General features: G+C 47.9%; 1 protein-coding gene across 8 annotated transcripts in view; it reads right to left on the reverse strand.

Moving 5' to 3' along the window:
* Window positions 1-18,698, reverse strand: part of arhgef9a (Cdc42 guanine nucleotide exchange factor (GEF) 9a) — a 528,724-nt gene that overhangs the window by 131,672 nt on the left and 378,354 nt on the right. For all 8 annotated transcript variants that reach the window (XM_038774360.1, XM_038774359.1, XM_038774364.1 and 5 more), the window contains one exon: window positions 7,074-7,203. In XM_038774360.1, the coding sequence (XP_038630288.1) occupies window positions 7,074-7,203 (130 nt within the window). The remainder of the gene's footprint in view (window positions 1-7,073; window positions 7,204-18,698) is intronic.

Here is an 18,698-nt window from a genome sequence, read left to right on the forward strand (position 1 = left end):
GGGGGGGCGGACCGAGCGGAGGGGCGGACCGAGGGGGCCGCCCTGGGGGAGTGCGGCCACACTGGGGGAGTGCGGCCACCGCGCATGCGCTGGTTGGCGTCGGCCCAACTGCGCATGCGCGGGACCCGAGTCTGGCGCCCCCTACCACATGGCGCCCCGGGCGACTGCCCGTGTTGCCGGTGCCTTGAGCCGGCCCTGCGTGTGCATTCAGCATTGGACCAGAGCACTGTACAGTTTCAGTATAAAACCCTACAATTTAAGCTATATGGACTGATGGTGTAACGGAACATTCTATTTGCTGTGTGATTGCTATGCCATAATGATGTAACTTGAGAAGGAACAATGTCAATTTAATGATTCTCCCCTTTTAAAAAATATCTGGGGCGGGATTCTCCGACTCCCCACCGGGTCGGAGAATCGCCGGGGGTCAGCATGAATCCCGCCCCCGCCGTCCTCCAAATTCTCCGCACCCCAATAATTGCCCCGTGAGTCGCGCCGCCTGCCTCGGAGAATGGTGGGGACCAGCGCGACTCAATGGACCCCGGGGCTCCACAAATTCTCAGGCCCGCAATGGTCTAAGTCCTTCCCGTTCTTTGCCTGTCCCGCTGGTGTAAATTGGAGTAATTCCCTTATCAGTGGGACCTGGCGGCGCGGGCGGCCTTCGGGGTTCTTGCGGGGGCGCGGGAGGATCTGGCTCCGGGGGGGCCGCCACAGTGGCCTGGCCCGCGATCGGGGCCCACCGATCCGCAGGCGGGCCTGTGCCGTGGGGGCACTCTATCCTTCCGCACCAGAGGCTGTGGTCCTCCACCACTCCCGGTGCGGAAGCGAAGCCCACTGTGTATGCGCTCCCGTGCCTGTGCCGACTCGCCGGAGACCCTTCGGCGCAGGTTGGCATGGCGCCAAGCCCCTTTCCTGCCGGCCGGCGGGGTGCAAACCACTCTGGGGCAGTCCTGGCCCCTGAAGGTGCGGAGGATTCCCCGGGACCCCCCGCCCCGCCGGGTAGGGGAGAATCCCGCCCCTGATAACGTAGTTTTAAAAGACTAAAAAGTGATTTTTGTGTTAGGAGGCATATCCTTGTAATATGTAACTTTGTAAATAAATGCTGATAAAGTGTGCAAAGATTAACTCAATTCCTATCCTTTATCAACTGACTTTCTGAATATTAACAGTGGTACATTCCGTGCTCCTGGGCAGACAGGACATCTATGAACATGAGGTGAGGACAGTAGGAGTGGCAAACCAATGGTCAAATTGGCTTACCAACACTCATCATCATGACACATGACTTAAATAAAAATGTACCAGATGATAATAGTGTACACCTGTGGAATTATACTCCAACTATAATTAACACCTTCAGGAGCGGAGCAGAAAGATTTTTAAAAACTATGAGCTTAGATGAGACAATCCTTACCATTTCACATATTAAGATACAATTCCTATCAGTTGTATGTTTATTAAAAGCGATTTAAATGTTCTTTAACTATTTGTACAATGCACTGAATCTTTCCTCTATTGGGGAGTGTCAAACATGTACAGAAGAATGTTAGATTGTGACTTCCAGCGGCGGCCATGGAGTAAATGGTTGCACACAGGGCAACTCTGGCTCAAAGACGTTGGTTTGTGCTCTTCTTACCTGAACGATGGATAGTTTTGACAGGAAAGTGTAGCTGAAGGTGTGGAGGAGAAGTTGCCCCAATGAGTGGCATGTCGCTGGTTACCAGGCTGGCAAAAAAAGGTTAAGGACCTGGCCGAGGAATTGGAGGAGACTTGTGGCGCAGTGGCAATTTGAAGATGGCGGAGGGGGAAGGGTTGTCGCAAGTTGGATAGCTCCAGGTGGAGCAGTTGATGGGGTTTCTTAAAGAAGAGTTCCACCAGCAACGAAAGGAGATGTATGAGGATCGGTCAAAGGCCATCTAGGGAGCGGTAGCACACCGGAAAGGATCGATGGAACGAGTTGAGAAATGTCTCGAGGCACAGTGGTCACAGATACGGGAGATGGAGGGGGTGATGTCCGACCATAGTGATTGGGTGGTGGCGTTGGAGGCGGAGGTGGGGCTCCTGGGGGACATTTGCAAGTCACTAAAGAGGAGCAGGAGAACAGGTGGAGAAGGCAGAACCTGCATATCGGCACCCTGCCGGGGGGTGTGGAAGGCACAAGTGCCACATTTCAAGTATGCTGGCGGGACTGCTGGTGGAGTGGGTGCTGGACAAGGCCCCAGAGGTGGACAGGGTGCGCAGGTCTCTAAGGCAAAAGCCAAGAGTGGGGAAGCGGCTGCGGGCGGTGATTGCGAGGCTCCACAGGTTTGTGGAGAAGGAAAAGATCCTGCCAGAAAGTGGGTCAGGGGGAAGTGAAACTGTGAATAGGATGAGAACAGGGTCCGTATCTATCACGGTATCAGAGTGGAGCTGGCGAAGAGGCATGCCAGATTTAACAAGTCCAAATTAGTGTACCCGGTGAAACTATGGGTAACTTTTGATGATCGGAAGTATTATTTTAAAATACCAGAAGAGGCGAATGACTTCATTAGACACCATAAATTAGGGAAGAACTGAATGTCGATGGGAGATGGAGTAGCTGGAACAGCAGAGGTCAGAAGATGCGGGTATTGTGGGGGGGGTCAGAGGGTGGGGTTTTTTGGGTTGGGTGACTTTATTATTGTTGTTTTTTAGGGGGCTATGAGTTTGTAATAGGGCAACTGACCCCCCCTTCCCCCCTCCCCCACCATCTGTCGTTTTTTTTTGGAGTGGGTGACCTGTGATTTTGTGTATGTCTTTGTTTGTGTGGGGGATTGTGGGGTCCATGGGGAGAAATTTGCACAGACCAAGGAGGGAAAGGCAGGGGCAGGGGGAGGGGTGGAGGTAGGAGGGGCCTTTGGGTAGGAGCTGCCATGCTGGCAGGTAATGCTGGGAAAGGGAAGTAGGGTGGGGGAGGTGGCCACAGGGAATGGCCTGGTGGAAGGGGGATGAGCCAAGGGGAGGGGGGGAGGGCTGGGGTGGGGGGACGTGTCCTGACAGAGTTGGAGGCTGAGCGTGGCCATGGCTGGAGAAGGGGCCATCTTGGATGGGCCCGGTTCAGGGCAAAATTGAAAGAGGTAGAATTGAAAGGGGATGATGGCGAATGTTGAAGGGGAGTGGACGTGTAAGCCTCTGGTAAGGTTCGTAATGTGGAATGTACGGTGAAGAGGTTTTAGGTCTTCACGCACTTGAGGAGTTTGAAGGCAGGGTGACCTTTCTGTAGGAGACGCACTCTCAGTTGAAGGATCAGATTAGGTTGAGAAACGGATGAGTTGGTCAGTTATTTCACTCAGGGTTTGATTCAAAGTCGTGGGGGGTGCCCATCTTGCTGAGCAGAAGGACGGGGTCTGTAGGGGCCAAGGAAGTGCGGGACCCGGGTAGGAGGTATGTGATAATGAGCAGGGTGTTGAAGGGGACGCTGCTGTATTACTATTGGGTGGCGAACGTGGAGAAGGTTAGATGGTGGTGGGAGGGAGAGGGGTTAGAGTGGGTTAGGATGGAGGAAGAGTCCTGTAGAGGGTCCAGCCTGAGGGCCATAGTGTCGGCGTCTCTTCTATTGGCATCGGGGAGATATACGGTGAGCCCGGTGGCACAGTCCACGATTAGGGTGTGGAACCAGTTGAGGAGACACTTTAGGATGGAGGGGATGTCGGTGCGGACACCGTTGTGTGTAAACCACAGGTTTAAGCTGGGAGAGACGGATGGCATGTATTGGAAGTGAAGGGGATTTTGCGTGGAAGCAATGGAGAGGGTTCCCAAGCTGCCGGAGTATACCCTGCTGGAGCGCAGTTGCTGCTACCGGATGCGGAGTGGGGGGCAGGATTGGTGATATATATGGTTGGCTGGGGGAGCGCAGGTGGTGAGGATCAAGAATAAATGGAAGGAGGAGCTGGGGGAGGAGAGATAGGATGGGGAGTGTGGAGTGAAGCGATGCATAGGGTAAATTCGACCTCCTGGTGCGCGAGGATGAGCTTGATTCAATTCAATGTGGTGCACATGACCCGGGCGAGGATGAGTGGGTTCTTCCAAGGGGTGGCGGATGACTGTGAGAAGTATGGACGAAGACCTGTGAATCATGTTCTGGGGCTGTGAGAAGCTGGAGAGGTACTGGGAAGTGGTATTCATGACATTATCGAAGATTGAACGGGTAGAGGTCAGGACGCACCCAATGATGCCGATCTTTGGGGTATCAGAAATGCCGGAGTTGATGGAAATGCTGGAAAGTATCAAGTTCAGGTTGAGGGGATCAGTGGAGGGCTCTGAGACACGGTATCAAGTTCAGTTTGAGGGAATCAGTGGAGGGCTCTGAGACACGGTATCAAGTTCAGTTTGAGGGGATCAGTGGAGGGCTCTGAGACACGGTGGGGACTGTTCATGACAACTTTTGAGGAATTGTTTGTCGGGGGGGGGGGGGGCGGAGGAGAGGAAGCGGAGGGGGTGAAAAGGAGGAAAATTGCACAAACTGTGAACTGTTGACAATGTTACGGATTGTGTTTTTGTATTTTTGAACATGTTTGGAATAAAATACATTTAAAAAATGAATGTTAGATTTTCCTTAACAATATCTCAGGATTTGATATGACCAGCAAAGTTACTCTTCCTACTTCTGGGATGCTGCTGAAATTTGATGATTAACCATCTAGGAACTGTATGGTCAGTGACACAAAGGTCACCTTTCTGAAGTTGTTTCTAAGTACAGGATAGTCCTGTTGATATGTTTGTAAGGCATCAGTGACAGAAAGAATAATAATATTTATTAAATTGACATCCAAGATAAAAAGTCAATCACCTATCCTGACCAGTACTATCCTAACCATTAACTTACACACTCAATCATTAAGTCTTGATTAAATTAATGATGGCAACCATTCCCATGGTACTTAGGCTGGTGTCATTTGCTGACTCAGTATCCCTACAATAGTAAGCCTGATTTGACCTCAAGAATGAACAACTACACCAAAACAGGACCATTTCATTCTGAATAAATCCTCATTAATTTTCTCCAAAGCAAGAGAACATTAAAAGATGAATATTTTTGAACCACACTGTATGTTTTTGGGCTTGACTGCTGGCTAAGATACTGCTTCAGCCATTGCAAAGTTTTTAAAGCAGCCATAATCTTTGAATTGATTTGGTACTATAGGTGGCATCCTGGAAGAATTTAGATAATGTGAAGTTTTGTTTTAATCCCAGAAATCTTTGTGCAATTGTGATTGTAAATGTGTAAATGTGTGATTTTACTGCAGCACATTAAAATGAGATGATTGGAAATTTCTTAGGGGCAGCACAGTAGCATAGTGGTTAGCACGGTTGCTTCACAGCTCCAGGGTCCCAGGTTCAATTCCCAGCTGGGTCACTGTGCGGATTCTGCACGTTCTCCTCGTGTATGCGTGGGTTTCTTCCGGGTTCTCCGGTTTCCTCCCACAGTCCAAAGATGTGCGGATTAGGTGGATTGGCCGTGCTAAATTGCCCTTCGTGTCCAAAAAAAGGTTAAGTGGGGGTTACTGGGTTACGGGGATAGGGTAGATACGTGGGCTTGAGTAGGGTGCTCTTTGTAAGGGCCAGTGCAGACTCGATGGACCGAATGGCCTCCTTCTGCACTGTAAATTCTATGATTCAGCCAGGGAGTGGTATGCCTGTGGAATTCTCCACCACGGAAAGCAGTTGAGGCCAAAATTCTCTGCTGTTCCCAATGACCGGGGGTTCCCAATGCGGCAGAGAATAGAACGTCCGAGTTAAAATTGGCATTGGCACGCACGGCTGGTGATGGGATTGGGGTTCGCGCCCATGTGTTAGCAGGAGGATGCAAATGGGTCTGAATAACACATTTGCACTTAGCGGGCTGGGCACCATATTCTCCGGGCGCTCGCGATTCTCCGATCCTCTGGACCATAAATCATGTGTGCACGAATTACTACTGGTATTTCCCAGGGTGCACCTGATGGGCTGGATCTCATGGTGGGCCAAAGGGGAAACCCCTTAAGGCAGTTGCCCCCAAAGTCTATCAACGGTCTACACTGTTCCTTGACTTGTTTGTGCACCAAACTTTTCCACCTGACCCCATACAATAGACCTTATAGACCTTTAATTAGTTGAATTTACTGCTTGCAGGCGGGTACGCATTTAGCCATCCAGCCTGGCGGATGGAGACAGGGAACCACTTACCAGCTGGTTGGTGAAATTCCAGGCTCGCCTCCCTCCCTGGAGTCTGAGAATTTAGCCTGTGATTAATGTCAATGATGAATAAAAGAAAACAGAAAGGAGAGGGAATAGTGCAAACAATAAAAATACCGCACGATTTAAAGAGAAGATCTGGACAGACATTCTCTCGCGGCTTTGCTCATTTGATTGTGAAAATTAGCCATGGTATAATGTATCCTGGTCTTTCTCCCTGGAATCCAGCTAAAACAATGGGATGAAAGTCTAATTTTTTCTGTCTTAATCTAGTGATTAGTCCATAAATTTTCTCCTAATGAAGAAGGGGTAGAGAAGATTTTTCTTTCAATAAGGAAAATGCTTGAAAATATGTATTATATTCTTATAGCTACAAGTACACAGGTGGCACAGTCGTTAGCGCAAGGTAGCCGGTACAATCTCAGATTTGAGTGATTGTTGGGTGGAGTTTACACGTATTCCCCGTCTGCTGGGGTTTCCTCCAGAAGCTCTGGTTTCCTCCCATAGTCCAAAGATGTGCAGATTAGGTGGATTGGCTGTGCTAAATTGCCCCTTAGTGCCCAAAGGTAGGTGGGGTTACGAGGGTAGGGTCAGGGCATGGGCCTTGGTAGGGTGCCCTTCTGGAGTGTCAGTGCAGACTGGATGAGCTGAATGGCCTCCTTCACACTGTAGGGATTCTATGAATCCACATTTTTTAAGACTGACACCATAACAATGGCAGTATTTTCATATGAAAATGAATTAAAAACACTATTGATTGTACTGTGTCAATGTAATTGCTTAAATTGAATTATTTAACTTGTGTAGAAAACTTTGTAAGCGAAGAATGTACACTAAGCATTAGTACTGAACTGTTTCACAGCCTACAATGAAAAGCCTACCTCCCAGTCAAGGACTGAAGCTTGCCATTGAGCCATCTTGTCAATATTTTCCAATCTTCTTTTGCGTTCATTGATTTGTTGGGTCACATTCCTCATGACTGCTAAAGCTGCAGCAACGTATCTATAGTCACTGGAACAGAATGAAAAAAAGGTTTTGATATATCGCCCTAAAAGTAATTGGCAAAAGAATCAAAGAGGAGATGAGAAAAATGTTTTTACGCAGCAAGTTATGATCTGGAATTCATAACCTGAAAGGGTGCTGGAAGCAAATTGAATAGCAACTCTCAAAAGGAAATTGGATATGTACTTGAGAAAGGAAATAAAGTGTACAGCTGTGGGGAAAGAGCTGTGGGGAGTGTGGGATTAATTGAATAGGTCTTTGAAAGAGCTAATACATGCACAATCGGCCAATGGAGCAGCTGATATATTGTTATAGCTTCACCCAACAGTAGCAGGAATACACTTCCTGGAGATTGATGATTGGGTTGTATCCTGGTCTTTCTCCTTTGAATCCAGCTAAAACAATAGGATGAAAGTCTCATTTTCTCTGTCTCAATCTAGTGATTAGTCTACAAATCTTCACCTAATTTAGCACTAATTAGCTCTGAATTAACAATCTCGCTGTGACAATCACTCATGTAAACGAGTGCAAAAATATCATACAAGTGCAATAGGATGTGGAGTGACTATTAATTTAACTGTGCGCAGCAGAACTGACCACTGCACTTCCAGAGTACATGAAACACTTCAATGTCATTAGTTGACTTGTGTATACTTATAACAGTTAAGAAACTTGGCACCATGCAGGGCAAAGCAGGCAGCTTAATCAGCATCCCATCTACCAACTTAAACAATCACTCTTTTTCACCACCTGTCCAGGAAATGTGCTATTGTTCCTTCATCATCTTTGTGTCAAATTCCTGGGACTCCCTGTCTAATAGCACTATGGAAGCACTTTCACCACACTAACTGCAGCAGTTCAGGATGATGGCTCACATTCACCTTCTAAAGAATAATTGGGGATGGGCGATAAACACTGGTCTAATTGAAAATGAATGAATAAACAAATATTGGCGATAACAGCAATAGGTCCACAGGGTACTTAAAGTGGGATGACAGGTGAGCAAACTCCAGCATCTTCACCAAAACCAATTCCTCCAGTGATGCAACAAACATCATATAAAATCAGCTCCGCTGATCTGGACAACATATCCGCATGCTGAATAAACAGCTTAAAAAATAGACCCTCTTTCCACAACTTAAAGATGGAACTCGATCTCAAGGAGGACAGAGAAGGTGTAATTGAAATGGGGAAAAAATGACATAATTACATGGCAGGAACCTGTCGCTAACCATCTCACATTGAGGTCCCTCATCTAACATGGCGCAACAGAGTCGGAAGCTGTTTGCATAAACCCTGCTACGGAAAAGCAACTAAAGTGGAAGGAAAAAGGGCAGAATCATAGTTTAAGGAGCACCCTTCCTCAGGCTAACTCTTGTCCTGTCTGCTAATAGTCCTGCGGCTCCAGGATCGGTCTGCTAACTCACCTGAGGATACACAAATCACAAAGTCTGGCCAAGGTCATCCTTGTTTGGGAGGACTGGCGACCATGATAATGAAGATCAAAATAAACAATCTCTGAAAGATGTTCAAAGTAGACAGGACATTCACTTCTGGGACCAAAAAGAAAATGCTGGAAAATCTCAGCAGGTCTGCCAGTATCTGTAGGGAGAGAAATGTTTCGAGCCCAGATGACCCTTTGTCAAAGCTCCAAATGGGTAGATTGGACGCACCTTTCTCCAGTTTTTCTTTAAAGACATATTAAACTGAAGAATTTTTTTAGAAGTATTTTAACCATATCCTTGTCATTCCATCATGTGGCAGCTTAGCTGTGAAATGAAGTACTTTACATTTTGAGGTCTCAATTCAAGGTTCTCTTTGCTTTGTCCAGCCTTAGTATAGAATAACATAGAATAACATTAGAAGAATGTGGAATAGCACGGAATAACATTAGAATAACAGTGCAAGTTCTTTTCCTGTACTGACCTCGATGAATGAGGTTGCCAGTTTAATGAAAAATTAGCAGTTTTGTTTTGTGGACTCTTATCTCTTGTGAATGGCTTTGAAATTTCAAAAACAAATTTCAAACAAGACTTTAACAACCTACAGCATATGACATTTCAGGCTGAATTTTTACCTAAATAGGGGTGGTTTTGGATTGGGTAGGTTGGTGGGGGAGAGGTTAAAATCTGAATGATACGTTTCCTGTTTATCTATTATTGTGATTCATTAATTAAATCAGGACCTCGTATATTTAAAATGAACAATTAAGCAAACTGAAATTTGTAACACTAGCCCCTTAGAGTTGCGACAAAGATGCCAAGAAGTGCCCCACACTATCAACAAGAGCTATTTTATTTGTGCAGCATTGCCTGATTTTTTTTAACGTCTCGCTGATTGAAGCATGAGGGAACAAAAATCACCCAAAAGCAGCTAATTAACACAATCTCACGACTAGCTAAACATTCTCAGCGAAATTTCAATTGTTTGGAAAATTAGCTCCAAAGGTCTGGGTACGGGACTTTCTTTCAGGCTCATTATTTTCCTTTTAACTACTGGTGGTTATTTTTCATCAGGTAGTATCTAATTCATAGGATGGCAGTTTATAGAGTGACATTGGAGATGAATGAGAGTTTACTCTTGGTCACATAAAGCAAATTCCTGGTTTCAGCTATCCTGTAAAAGTGGGGATATGCATACTTTCAAAAAGTGACTCATTCGGCAAATGCACTATTCAGTGGAAAGCAAAGCATGCACTAAACTAAAACTTTCCATATATGGGGCGCGATCTACCGGCCACTTCTCGCCATAATTGGAGCGGGACATGGCCGGTAAATTCTAGAAGAGGTCTCCCGGGATCCCTGATGGCCGAAGCACCTCACAAGATTTAACCAGATCTCGTGAGATGTCACAAACTGGATCCCACCCACAATGGGCAGGATCCAGTTTTGCACGGTTAAGCGGGTTTAAGAAACCACTTCTCGCACGGTTAAGTGGATTTAAGAACCCACTTAACCATGCTGATGCTGGGCATCATGGTGGTGCAGTGGGTTAGCCCTGAATCCTCACGGCGCCGAGGTCCCAGGTTCTATCCCGGCTCTGGGTCACTGTCCGTGTGGAGTTTGCACATTCTCCCCGTGTTTGCGTGGGTTTCGCCCCCACAACCCAAAGATGTGCAGGGTAGGTGGATTGGCCACACTAAATTGCCCCTTAATTGGAAAGCAATGAATTGGGCAGTCTAAATTTATTTTTAAAAAACCATGCTGATGTCAGATCTAACCGGCTCTGAGCATCAAGGAGAGCCTCTCCAACGAGACCCCAGCCAGGTACTGTTTAGCCTCTGATCCAAACAAAGGTGGACCAGGCAGAATGGGGGGGGGGGGGGGGGGGGGGGGGTGGGAAGGGTCTCCCAGGCCATTGGAGACCCCTGGGTGGTCAGGTCAGGGACAAGGTAGGGTGCACCATGGCTCTCCCCTTGCCACCATGTCACAACCAGGCTGACACCATGGCATTGCCATCCTGGCACTGCCAAGGAGCCCAGGTGGCACTGCCAGCTTGACAGGAGCACCGTCAGGGTGCAAGTGCCACATGTCTGGGTGCCAGGTGCACTGCCAAGGGTCAGGGCCTGAGGGGGGCCATGCCCATGAAAGGAGGAGTTGGGCGTATGAAGTGTGGGGCTGGTCAAGGGAGGGTATGAAGGGGCCTCTGAAAGGTTAAGGAGGTAAAGGTTGGGGTTCCTGAAGGGGGAGGCCCATAGGTGGGCGTGGGAAGGCCTGAAAAAGGGGGGACCCTCAGCAGCCCTTTTAAAATGGAGCCTCGATCTCGGAGGAGCCAGACTGGCCAGCGAGTTCAGCTCTCCAGTGATGAAAAAAATTCTAAGGGTGGGAATTTATCGAGCAACTCTCATGTTTTTTGGTGGTGGCGGCAGTCCGCTAGCGGGAGTTTCTGGTTCCGTCATTGTTAATGGGATTTTGGCGTGAACAGCATGTAAATTCCACCCATTGTGTGGGCTAGTCCGGAGAGAAACTCCCCCGGGCCCAAAGAAAACAATTAAGCATGGTTAGATAGTGACATGAAACTCGCCGACAGAGCAGCTGAGAAACGCCAAGCCAAACCCGCCTGAAATGACATTTACAAGATTTTCTATTAAATCATACCATGCAGTTTGGAGAAATGCCTTTATTTTTAATAATTTTAAAATATTTGTTCATAGGACAAAGGGTGTCACAGGCTGGGCCAGCATTTATTGCCCATCCCCAATTGCCCTTGAAGGAGCAGTTAAGAGTGAACCACATTGCTGTGGATCTTCAGTCACATGTAGGCCAGACCAGGTAAGGATGGCAGATTCCCTTCCCTAAAGGACATTAGTGAATCAAATGGGTTTTTACAACAATCGACAATGGTTTCATGGTCACTATTAGATCTTTAATTCAAGACTTTTATGGAATTAAAATTTTACTGTCTGCATTGGTGGAATTTGACCTTAGGTCCCCAGAAAATTACTCTGGGTCTCTGGTTTACTAGTCCAGTGACAATATCACTACGCCACTGCCTCCCCACTGTGACTTGTATAGTTGTACTAATCTTGCCAAGATCAGTCTTCCGACACCCTACCCTTTTATTTACTTAATGGAAAAGGCCCAAGCTGTAGTTTACAGTGCACAAATCCAAGCCTGGGGACTTACAGAATAGGTTCAAGCAGCTCTTTTCCCATTGGTCGAGTTCCGGCCGGCTTATTGGAAAATTCAAACTCCACAAAGTCCACAGGGAGGTCTAATGATGGTCCTTCGTAACCACCAAAACATCCCGCACGCCCCCCCCCCCCCCCCCCCCACCCAAGTCCATTTCTCCCCCAATACCCTCACTGTGAGAAAATCCCTTCCGCCGCTTGGCAAACGTTCTGAGGTCAGTCGAGATTGGGACCGGATTTGGTGGTGTGAACCGAATTGGGGACATTCATTTCGGGATGGAGCGCCAAGTTATTGTCCCCATTATCCGGAGGGATGGGCGCTGGGTTGGGTTTGAGCTGTTGTCCGGTACTGGTCACGGCCACCTCCATGGCCGGTAACGAGGCTTGTTCAGAGGCAGGCATCCTGCTCCTGAGGTGGCCCAGTGTTTCTTTCTGAGCTTAACCTGCATCCTCACTTTGAATGACACTGATCCCGTTTTCTCCATTATGATCTCAGGGATCCAGTTGGGATCATCTCCGAAGTTTCTCACGTAAACCTGATCGCCTGTATGGAGTGTTCTTTCTGTTCTTGCAGAGTCGTATTTTCTTTTCTGGCTCTATTGTTGTACTTAAAACTCCCCACCAGGTTTGGGAAAAGTAGGCTCAGTCTCGTACGAAGGCAGCATCCGATTAACAGTTCTGCTGGGGTAATTCCTGTGACGAGTAGTCACGTAGTCAAATAAAAATCTTGTTTAGTCTCTATGAATGCTACAGGTTGTTTCTTCATCCCAGTTTTAATAATCTGTACTACCCGTTCCGCCAGCCCATTTGACGGCAGGTGGTAAAGTGCTGTTCTGATATGTGTGATGCCATTGGATCACTATTTGGAATTCACTACTGGAGAAAGCAGTGCCGTTATTGGAAACCAGGAGTTCTGGCAGCCCGTGCATGCAGAAACTCTGGCCGCGATCTACTCGAAGAAGAACATAGTCCCCTATCCTGCGATTAGTTGGGTGTTTCCCAGCACACAAGCGGCCATTCTGTTAGGTTGGAGGCCTCAGAAAGGAACATGTGCCAAGGACGTACGTAGTTCCGTTTTCTGTACTGAGGAGCTCTGCTTGCTGGAACTCCCCAGTGCAGGGAGAGATCGGTAGGTCATTTAGGGTCCTTGCCCCCCCCCCCCCCCCCCCCCCACCGAATCCCTTGGCATTGGTGCAGGGCAGCCCCAGGCCCAATCACCACAGTGCAGAAAATCCAAGCTTGGGACCTTGACAGCACCAGCCTGGCACCCTAGCAGTGCCCCTTCAGCTGACAGTGCCACCAGCGAGCCTGGCAGTGCCAGGATTCCAGGCTGGTATCAACAGTGCCAAGATACCACCGTGCCCAGAGTGCCAGCATCAGGGGACCTCCGATACTCTGAGAGACCCCTACGAGTGCTGTTCTGTCTGGTCCCCATTTGTGGAGACCAGCAATGAACAACACTTGCCCGAGGTCTCCAAGGCGAGGAGATGAGATCTCACGTCTTGGTTCGATCTTGGGAACGCATACTGAAGTGAGACTCATTGTCCAATGGGGAGTATTGGATCTGTTTTGCTGTAAAATATTTAGGTGTAACATCAGTGCCGGCAGAAATTTTGGCTTTGACTGCTTTTATCTTTTCACAGTAACTTCATTGAAGCCTACTCGTGACAATAAGCGATTTTCATTTTCATCTTCCCAAATCCTTCCTGGAAACCTCCATGCAGACAGTCACTCGAGGTTGTAATTGAACCTGGTCCCTGGCGCTGTGAGTGCTAACTACTGTGCCACCATGCCGCCACTGTTCATAGATCGTGGGCACCAAATTGATTGACAGGCCCTGTCTTCACCACCCCCCCCCTCCTTTTCAGCCCCCTCCCCTTTCTGGACCCCCACCCCCTGACTGTGTGGAGATCCCTGGGAAACCCTGTAGCCACCTGTGGTGGCCACGTCCCGATTCCAAAATGGACATTCGCAAAGAGTACAGGGAAAATTGGACAGTGCTAGGAAAACAAGCAGGTGCAAGGTTTGCCTGTGAATTGGAACTTGCAGATCCCAGACAGAACTGATACTACAAGCCATTAGCATAGTAATGAGCTATCTCCGGGGACAAAAGAGAAACATTTAAGCAATCGGTACCAGGCCAGACTTCCTGGCGCCAGTGGAGACTAAAACAAAGGCAGGCCAACGGTTACCTAGGGCCCGCCCAGTGATCAAGGAACGACCCCTTTATTGGAGAGAATCAATACAAACGATTGGGACATGGTCCAATTAATTGGGGCCAAGTTCAGGAACCGCCCAGAAGGGCGCGAAACCCTTTGGGGTATAAAGATGAGTCCCCAAGGTCAGAGCGCTCTCTTCTTCTTCACCTTCACCTTGGCCTTGGCTCTCAGCGACGAGATAGGCACTCCTAGCTACTATTCTATACCAGTTCGAAGCCAGCAGTATCAGAACCGGACAACGGCCATTGTTCCACTGACTGAGTAGGCGCCCGAAGCTAAGTATAGGCTTTTAGTAGTAGTTGTAGTTTAGTCAGTAGAGTTTGTGCATGAGTAATAATTGACTGTGTGTGTAAATGAATGTGCATTGATTTCAAACTTACTAACTGGTGTATCGAGTCATTGATCAGTATTCGGTTTTGAACCTTGTGGTGGTATCAGAAAGATACCTGGCGACTCTTGAGCAAAGGTAATTAAAACAGAGCAAATTAAGGAAAGCATAATGAGCAACAACCCCCACCCCTCTACCCCTCCAATTGGCAAGGCCACCCCAGGAAAAACCACTGGCACTGCCAAACTGGCACGGGCACCCTGGCACTGTTAGTCTGGCACCTGGCACTGATAGGGTCCCTCAGTGGCACCGCCAGAGTGCCAAGCTGGCAGTGCCAGAGTGTCCGGGTGCATGGGGAAGAGCCAAAATACCACCCTCTCCTGTCCCCGACCACCCAGGGGTCTGCAATGGCCTGCGAGGCACCCCATTGCCATTATGCCTGGTCCACCTTTGTGCAGACCAGTACTAAACGGCGCCCTGACGAGATAGAACATAGAACAGTACAGCACAGAACAGGCCCTTCGGCCCTCGATGTTGTGCCGAGCAATGATCACCCTACTCAAACCCACGTATCCACCCTATACCCGTAACCCAACAACCCCCCCCCCAACCTTACTTTTTAGGACACTACGGGCAATTTAGCATGGCCAATCCACCTAACCCGCACATCTTTGGACTGTGGGAGGAAACCGGAGCACCCGGAGGAAACCCACGAAGATCTCGCAGGAGTGACCGCTGAGTCCCTGGTACCATATGAATCCGGTGTCCGGGTATTTCATGGAATCGTGGAATCGCTACAGTGCAGAAAGAGGCCATTCACCTATCGAGTCAGCCCAGACCCTCTGAAGGAGCACCCTACCTAGGCCCACGCTCCCACCCTATCCCCGGAACTCAGTAACCCCATGTAACCTTTTGGACACGAAGAGGCAATTTAGTGTGGCCAATCCACCTAACCTGCACACATTTGGTCTGTGGGAGGAAACCGGAGCACCCGATGGAAACCCATGCAGACTCCACAATAACTTGAGGCTGGAATTGAAACCAGTTTTCTAGCGTTGTAAGGCAGTTAACCAGCAAGGGCGAGATCGAGGTTGTTCTGTGCAGAGCATTTTGGAACTCTTTGCAATTCACCTGCTGTGCCCAGATCTGTGGCGAGCGCAATGGGGCCACTGAATCGTGCCCCATGTGTCTGCCTCCCGAAAACAAAGACCGCAGCTCCTCTGTCCAGCTCCATTTTCAATGGATGACCATTTTCCAGCAGTTCCACCATTATTGGTGGTTCCACCATCATAATCGTAATGATGCGGTTTAGTTGTATTGTCCCTGTTTCTGGTGGAGAGTATAACTGCAAGCTGCAGGCCAATACTGACCTTAGCTTCTTTCCTTAACAGTACGCATTTTGCCTATTCCTATAGCCTAGTCTTGGGTGCGCCTCTTGTAATAGTCCATCATCTGGCATCTGCAACCTTCGAGAACATGTTCCCTAGCAATCTTGGGGCTGTCATTGCAATTCCGTGACTGCTGGGTGATGTGAGTTAAGCTCCGATATTGTAATGCACTATCTTACATCTTACTTACATAAGCATCTTCAGTTAAGGAATGGTCACTGATACACAAGGCCCCTCCACCTAACTATAGGACATTGCTGTCTGATGCCCCTTGTAGCTCCTGAGCCCCATTTTCTGCACCTTTCAGTGATAGAGCTATTTCGATACATGTTGAAATATAGGTTGAGTTTTCCAAATAATAATTTTTGGGTTAAGTTTTTATTCTGCACTCAAATCTGTCTCACAGTTGGTCTGAATTCATAATGTTCTGCAAATTTTTTTGTAATCTGGCCGAAGGTTCGGTGACAGCTTCCCCCTGGGTCCTCCTTGCTGTGTTAAAGAGATATCTCTGGAGTATAACAGTGGGCTTCAGATCATCGGCATTTCTTACCAAGTCTACAAACTCATTGAAGATTTTCGAGTCGGGGCATCTGATAGGTTATACTTTTTATCACACTGAATATCGAGGTCCCGCATATTGTCAGTGAGATCACTTCTTGTTTTTCATCTCCCTCAATATTATTAGCCCAGAAAAAGTAATGCATGTGCTCTGTGTATTGGGTCCAATCTTCTCCACTTACATCATGGGGTTCAAGTTTACCTAAGGGGGGCATTTCTTTATTCCGGTCAATGATGATTGCGCATGTTTTTGGTATTTCTACTGCTGCAGAACTGTATCAACATTGACAGCATAAGAGAGTCAATGATCTTCCAGGAATGGAAGCGATCGTGGATGATCTACTAGTCTAATGATGTGGAGAGAAGATGGAAAAAGTCAACAGAGACCATGATCAGAATCTAGTGGGACTGCTGGAGAGAGCTTTCCAGGTGAACCTGAAGCTGTACAAGATAAACCTGCAACTTAAAAAATGACTGAAGTCAAGTCGTAGGTCATGTACTGACAACAAAAGGAGCTCACGCTGACCCTGATAAGGTGAGAGCTGTAGCAGAAATGCAGCAACCAACATATGTGAAGCGGATCCAAGATTTGTTGTATTTTTAAACTGTGTAGCAAAGTTTTTGCTCAATTTGTTATTAGAGCCTGAACCTTTACACAAGCTCAATGCAAAGAATGTTCAGTGGTATTGGGGCAGAACACAAAAAATCAGCTTTGCCTCACATCAAACAACAAGTGATGACAATGTCTGTGCTGAGGTACTATGATGTCAGCAACAAAGTCATCCTGCAATGCGATGCCAGAAAAACAAGACATTGGAGCAACCCTCTTGCACCAAAGACAACCATGTGTTTGCATGCAGAGCATTAATGCAATTGAACCACACTATGTACAGATTTTGAAAGAGTGCCTTTGCTTGTGAGCATTTTAACAGGTACCTGTTTGGGGGAGAGAACGTGAGGGTAGTGTCTGTCCAGAAGTCATTTCAAAACATCTTTCTCAAACTCCTTCAATATGCTCCAAAGCGCCTTCAAAGAATGTGAATCGGTTTGCTGATCATTTGGAAATGAAATACAAGCAAGGGAAGCAGATGTCCATCACCACTATGCTGTCCAGAGCTGCACTCCCTTTAAAGGAAGTTGATGATACCACTACAAAATGTGAAACCTTGTAGATTCAAAAAGAAGCAACTGTATAACATGCTCTGGAAATCATCAACTCAGCAGAGACACTTCTGCCAGACCAGATCAATTAAACTATATAACGGTATAAACCCTTCAAGTGCTACTGGAAGTAGTGATGAAAAGATGGACCAAAACTATCAAGGATACACCTTTTGTCAGAAAAAGAGTATCGGGCACACAAAGCTGAAGTGATTGCAAAAGATGGCATTTTGCAAAAGGAACTAAAGTCATCATTCCTAAGGAGATGAAAAAAGAGGCATTAAAGAGAATCCACATAAGCAATCAAGGAAGCACATCGAACCTGAGGAAGGTGAGGGAAGTTCTCTTCCGTCTAAACCTGAGTAACGAGATTAAGGACTACATCAGCCAGTGTGGTGCTTGTAGTGAACATCAAACCTAGCAAGCCAAAGGGCCACTCATGACACAATGACATCCCAGAAAAGATTAGAAAGAACAAACAGATTTTTGTCCATGGACGATGAGAGGCCATGGCTGGTTTCTCTGTTATTGGGACTATGCCCCCACGTCGTCGTAATAACTGTGGACTTTCACACCAGAAAAACTGGCGTGAAAGGTCCACATATTCCAAGCCCAGCAGGGGGCTAGCAGTGAACCAACGTGAAATTAGCAGATTTTGCTGCAGATATGGGCCCCCGCACTTCTGGGTCAGAGATCGCACATGCGCACCGCGCTCCATGGCAGACTCAGACCGCGGAGCTGGACCCTAAACATAGTACCCCCGCTCGGCCGCGCATCTGACCCGGACCGACTGCCCAAAATTAGCGCATTGCCATATAAGGCCCCTCCTGCTCTACGATGGCCTGCCCCCTGACCAGGGTGGCCGCGGACTGAGTCCGCAGCTGCCACATTAGCGTCCCGACCGGCAGGACCATGTTAGATACACGTCACCGGAGCTTTGGCCAGTCGGGGGTGGAGAATGGCTGGGCGGGCCTCCAGCAACGGCCGCTTTTCGTGGCCTGGAGAATCCGGGAACTGGCACCGGTCCTGATTCCATGCAGGAAACTGGATTTTCCGCCCTGGCGCCGGCCTCGATTTCGGAATCGGGGTGCGGAGAATCCAGTCCCATGTATGTGGGTAACATATAATTGCAAAGGATAGTGCGTGCAATGTATTTTCTCTTTTTATGAAAGGGGATGTTCGAAGACGTGCCAGTGTACACTGCTGCCTTTGGCGCGCTG

The sequence above is a fragment of the Scyliorhinus canicula genome, chromosome 17 (genome assembly GCF_902713615.1).
Source record: "Scyliorhinus canicula chromosome 17, sScyCan1.1, whole genome shotgun sequence".
Taxonomy (NCBI): domain Eukaryota; kingdom Metazoa; phylum Chordata; class Chondrichthyes; order Carcharhiniformes; family Scyliorhinidae; genus Scyliorhinus; species Scyliorhinus canicula.